At 46.3% G+C, this 6,084-nt stretch overlaps 1 protein-coding gene across 1 annotated transcript; it reads right to left on the bottom strand.

The window, feature by feature from the left end:
• Positions 1 to 265: 265 nt before the first annotated feature.
• LOC129595471 (maltase-glucoamylase-like) lies at positions 266 to 5,823 on the bottom strand. The gene is given in 16 exon segments (XM_055492494.1): positions 266 to 969; positions 1,034 to 1,440; positions 1,519 to 1,693; positions 1,772 to 2,070; positions 2,163 to 2,331; positions 2,672 to 2,825; positions 2,910 to 3,204; positions 3,552 to 3,713; positions 3,794 to 3,900; positions 3,959 to 4,109; positions 4,170 to 4,238; positions 4,240 to 4,283; positions 4,394 to 4,594; positions 4,769 to 4,857; positions 4,995 to 5,164; positions 5,383 to 5,823. Coding segments are annotated over 15 exon segments (2,832 nt in total). The 3' UTR covers positions 266 to 969; positions 1,034 to 1,134.
• Positions 5,824 to 6,084: the final 261 nt, after the last annotated feature.

The raw sequence follows: 6,084 nt of genomic DNA, 5'->3' as shown, positions 1-6,084 counted from the left end.
TGCTGGTTTAAATTTACTCTTATCTACCAGTAATGTCTCATGATCTTTATGCGGATATTTTTGCTTGTTTGTTGTTGTTGACCGTTGTTACTGGATGATGTAGTACTCGAGAATTCGTAAGAATACTACTGGTTAGTTGATTTGGTGCTTTTGCTCGTTTAATCCATAGTTCTACAGAATCGCACATAATTACATTTTAAGATTTTAATTTCACAATTAATAAAGCTTTATGCCGTATACTGTACATACACACTACCATCCCAACTCAAACGGCACAGTATCAGTAGTTCATAGTTCGCCTTCCTGGATCCTTGGACCTCCGCCCTGCCAAACCCGTGGACTTCCGGATGCCTCTTCGCCAAGGATTCCACATACTAACTCACTCGGAGTCGCGGCGTACAGTCACATTGGGCATCGGATGGACGCGTGGATTGTGCGGTGGATCGGGATCAGGATGGACGGAAGTGCACAATCGCACTGGGATGTTGCGGGATGGGTTGTTTATTTTGGCACGGCCAAGCATCGTTCGTGGGGGTGACGTGTGGGAATAGGATCACACGCCGGAGTACGTACTGGATGCTGACTGTCCGCCTTCCACCTGCAACATAACGGATAATCTAGTCAATCTCTTCTGTGATTTTCTGTTCTCTTTTACTAGCGATGTATATGATGTCATAACGCGAAGTCTATATAAGTTCTGGTGATGCCTAATATCGGAATCAGTAGTCTGAGATTTACTTCTGAGACTGCTTCTAATTACGATTTCCTAGCGTTGTGAACTGTGATGTGAATTGGATAAAGAGACAGCAATACTTGTTCCTTCTGATGTACATGATCGTTCCCGGATTATTGCATAGAACACAGGTTTGCTCGTGACACAATCGTCCTAGCTCTTGCCGATCCTCACAGGACTTACGACCGGAAGTTGTGGTTAGCGTGTTCCTGAGGGATTCCTGATCTTTCGTGTTCCTGAATCGTTCGTCATATTTCCACCATAGTTTTTCTGTTACAGTTTGAGAGTACGAGTGCCTACCGATTGAGCATTACAGGCGTGGAAGAGTAAAGATTGTTCATGGAGCCTTAAACGGCGTGAACGCTTATACACGACATAAGCGCACACGCATGATGTGTGCTTTATTGACCTAAAGAATCTCCATCATCCCAGTAGAATTCTCCATACGAATATTGATCCAGCTTTGGAAACACCACTACCGTAAAATTGTACTTTCGGCTGCAACAAAATAAAATCAAGGATTTATGGCCACGAGGGAATTGGTTTGTGCATTCACTTCTTAATGACCTTTCTCTGGTATTGAGCTGGCCATTCGTGGCTTGCGTTACAATGATATGACCGGCACGCCCATGTAAACCAATGGAAACATCTGTTAAAGGGTACGAAACTGGTCCGTGCGACCTGGCTACCGCATCGTTAACTGTTTGCTGTAACCAAATTTATTCCAGATTTTTAGATTAGCGACAAGCGAACGATACTAAACACTTGCACGCATATAATAGTACCCCGGTGAAAAAGTCATAGAAGACATCAGGAGGGAACAAAATGTTGACCCTGTCAATGAACGCAGTTCTCGGTCGGATCTCCAGCACGGGCGTTATCATCAGCGCACCGCCCCAGAAAAACTGAATCTGCTTGCGATCGGGGTTGATGTAATTGATCATATCGGGTGTCGGGTACCTAAGTCAAGAACATTGCACTGAAAACTTGTTTTTTATCTTACGCTTAGATAAACATTAAACAGGTATAATATTATACTCGTGATGCAGCGGCCGTACAACAGTGTTCCCGCGCGTATGCGCAATATGGAACAGTGTGTACAAGTACGGCAGCAACCGGTAGCGAAGATCCAGCGCTTTGCGAACCTCCTCCATAAACGCCGGCGGCAGGTAGTTGAACATGTCCGCAGGATCATGATACCAGTTGGTGGTGGCGGAATGCGCGCGCATCAGAGGATAGAACGCCCCGGCAATCGTCCAACGGTGGCAAAGCTCTTTGGTTAGCTGAAAGTCTTCGTATTGCCCAATATTCCAGAACCCGCATACGTCCACCCCGGTCTATGCACAGCAATAATTTATGCTGAGAGGTTTGGTCAAGAGTCAAGCCGAGGAACAGTAACTTTCAAAGAACTTTGTAAAGTGTCACTTACGTAGCTATTGCCAAATAGACTATACTCCAAAATCCACTGGAATGAATAGCGGAAGTCTCGTTCGTCGGACCGAATATCACCGAACCAGCGCCCAGCAAACTGTTGGATACCGGGAAAGGATGCCGTCGACATGATCAGGGTACGCTTGGATTTAATTAACCGCGAAACACTACAATGTAGGAGAAAAAAGTGGAAATCGGCTACTTGGTCCGCAGTTAACATAATTTAAACCAATAAACAGCGTGCCGTAGAGACACGTTCAGCGCACATAAATTGTCAACTTAGAAGCGCTTATTTGTGCAACATGCGTTAAAGCAAGCATTGTACGTCGCGGTATGCCGCGAAATGGCCAGCCAGCTATAGTGCCGCATGTTGTTCAACTTGTTCCCATTGGGATAAGATAGCTTTGGCCAAGAATTTTATACTGTTAAGTAGAGCTTTAATGCTATAAATAAAAGATATAAATGTAACCTTTCATTACATAGTATAAAAACTCTTTTTCTACTTACTTGCGCACCGCTCGAGCCTGGGTTAAACCGTAGATGGCGTGCACATCGTAGTGCTTGTACGTCCGCTTGCCATCGGTATGCTGTGCATCCATACAGAGGGTTTGACTGGACAGCATCCCCGGGTGCAAACTGTCTTCCCATTCCCGAATGGCAGCTGTAATCCTCCGCTCATTATTGTTTTGTAATGAGGCCATTTGGTAATCAGGTATAGTAATGGTATTCCTAAATCCTGACTAACCGGGCAGGTACGGAGGCTTTTCATAGTCGCTGTCTGGATTACACTTAAGCGTGTACTCCCAGTGCCGTCTCCAACCCGGTACCGTGGCTTGTTCGTAACTGGCCCCGCGACCGGTTATAAACCAGGCATCTTTGGCCGGCTGATTGGTGGCAAAACACGACGGTTCGGCAATGCTTAACCAGAGTGATGAGAAAATCGTGCTTTCAGTGTCTTGGGCTGTCAACATCTCCCGCAACCAGTCTTGTGCAGCCGGATTTAGGAAATCGATATACGCTGACCGTCCGATGGCCCATGCCTAACATGGTACAAAAGCGCTATCAGCTATAGATGCGCATGCTCACCAAACTCGTCATACACAAACAAATGTTCGGGACAATAAACTAGTTCCATCACATGTAACCATAAGCTCGCATAAACAAGCTTAGAGACATACAGCATGTCTCACAGCACCATCGATTCAGCAGAAGTGAAACTGAAAAACCCATTCGCTACTTTTACCAACCTGCATTTGTTTGTCCGTAGATATAAGTTATCTGAAGGCCCGCGGTGTGGCCGAATTACCTTATTTTCCTTACGCTGTACATACCATAGTCACAATATTATTCAAGCTTTTAGCTATGGTGTGGTCGCCTTTCTCCCTACCTTTCCTAAAATTGTCCCGTTCTCTCCTAAACTCTGAGGGTGTGACGCCGTCCAAGAGCGTGCTTGTTCGTTGTCCGGCCATGTAATTAAAATACGCTGCTGTAGAGCCTTAATATAAGGATCCCCTGCTGAGCCACTGGCATCCACGTGAACGGATGGAAACTACAAAATGGAACGATCGGCAACATGGTACGCAAGCACTGGCTTCGCTTTTCAATCGCCGTCATTAAAAAAGCCCTTACGATGATGCCACCGTATTTTATGCCCATGCTTTCGGTTCGGCCGGTACTGATTTCATGGAAACCGGTATAGTTCGGGCTCAACGTGAACGGTTGACGATCATCCATGTCTGCGAAATCATGCTTGTCGATAATACACTGGAGTCGCTTTAAACTGACTGTGCTTACAGTTGATGTCCACGAAAACCATATCAAACGGTATTCTCTGGTCGCGATTGCGGGTAATCAGATTCTCGGTGTCCGTGACGGAATCCATGCCCCATTTACCAATCTGGAAGCCCAGTGCCCAGTACGGCGGCATGAACGTCCTTCCTACCAACTACAATATAAGCCTTAAAAGCTCGTGATACGGTGCATGAAATGTAGTGAAATGCAGTACATTAGTATACTGCTGAACGACTTCTTCCGGGGTCGGACCAAAGAAGATGTAAAAGTCCAGAATCCCCCCCGACGGTTCGCCATGTTATCGTTTTGCCGGGAAGAAGCGTGTAATCTGCAAAGTGTACCTCAATTCTGAAGTGCTCTGCTTTTGTGTGTCATCTAAATCAGCCTATGATCGGTTCACGTGTCCTTGTATTAGGCAAAATACTACGGTATTCTCACCCATTGCATTACTGTTGCGCAGGAAAACCCCGTGTGCCCGCCCGTCGTTCTCGATGACCATGTAAAACGGCTGAAATCCGTAGAGATTTTTCGATTTAGCTGAGTCACGCGATTCCATCATGAGAATGTCCACGTCACGATTGAAGATGGCCCATGTGTACCAATCCAGGCTACGGTTCAGACTGCCCAGACGGTTGTCTCCTAATAAGCCGCAAAAGACTCGTACAGTATAAACACAATTACTATTCGCATACGTATTCAACAGTACATTAGTATTCCGCACTGAATTAAACAGCGTTTTACCTTTTTAACCTTATTATTCAGCGTTTTCTTTTTTTAACCTTTTTACCTTCAAAAAATATTTTCAGTGTCTACCTAATCCAAATAAGTTCTCCGAGGGCAGTTTCGTGGAAAACTGGAGAAACTGGTCTTGCAAGACCAGTCCACCTAATGAAGTATCCAGGCTGTAAAACATCATGAAAACAATATGTAAAATCATAAGGTAAGTGACTGCAGACCAAGAGCGTAGATATGCAGATCGATGTTTTCAGCGGAAAATCCGGAACAACTACGAGAACGCAGAACACCGATAAACACGTACATTGCCGACTTGGATCCAAATGATTTCCGATACACAGCAAACGCGAAAGGGTCGCCATCGTCATTGATGATGCTGATTTCATACGGCAGTTTACGAACGTCGAAATCCATCCGGACATTATTAACCGCTACGGGCACTTCGTAGCGGTCTGCATCATCCTTATCAAACAGCTACGAAGTTGTCAATGAAGTTAACTTCCACGTTTATGTACCGATTTTTTTTCGGTAATTATTATGGTACGTGTATACATCAACATGTATACTTTATACATAGCAGACGGTATTTTTATTACGCGTACCACTATGCCACCGCAATTACGGAAGAATAATCAGTAGTTTTATTTTACGCCTAGTCATTCCAAAGATGAACCGTAGTTTCGTAACTGTACCTGGAAACGCAGAGTATCTTCGGATAAATAATCCGATCGAAATGCCGGTGTCCTAAACACGCGCGTCGAACGTTGCGGATCGAAGACGATCGGTTTGTGAATGGCCCGTAGCACGCCCACGCTGGACCAGTTTCCCGGTTGGTACGCTTTCGCATTCTGCATAGTGTAACCGACTTTCTTCGGCGACATATAGCACACAGGAGGTCCAAACTTCCGCCCATCATCCGTCGGGAGATCGTCATCCCGGAACTGACACCCGCGATCCCGGCACGCCTCCCAACTGAACTGGCGGGCTTCCCTCCCGCGCTTATCCGGCGTACAACTGATCCGCAGATTCACCTCCACAAAATCCAGAATTTCCGGTACCTTATGTTGCGCTAGATGTTTTAATACGGCTAAGGTGACACGGGCCGTTGCGCCGATAATGCACAACACAAACATGGACCCGGCGATCCAGCGGTACTTCTTCGGGATGACGAAGGGGAACTTTTCCGCTGGGTCGACGGGAACGGATGCGGCGGTGCGTGCAGTTGAAGAACAAACCGGTTCAGGCTCGTTGTATAGTGCGGCGTCGGAATTCGCGGTGGAGTAGATGTCAGAGACGGATGTTGTGGAGTAACCGTCCCGGTCCAACGGGGAAATGTGCTCGTAGATATGTCCTGGGCGGGGTTCGTCCAACGGCTCGTCGGTACAGGATTCAGC

The sequence above is a fragment of the Paramacrobiotus metropolitanus genome, unplaced genomic scaffold (assembly GCF_019649055.1).
Source record: "Paramacrobiotus metropolitanus isolate TYO unplaced genomic scaffold, Prichtersi_v1.0 Parri_scaffold0000078, whole genome shotgun sequence".
NCBI lineage: Eukaryota > Metazoa > Tardigrada > Eutardigrada > Parachela > Macrobiotidae > Paramacrobiotus > Paramacrobiotus metropolitanus.
This window is presented reverse-complemented; position numbering and strand designations above follow the sequence as displayed.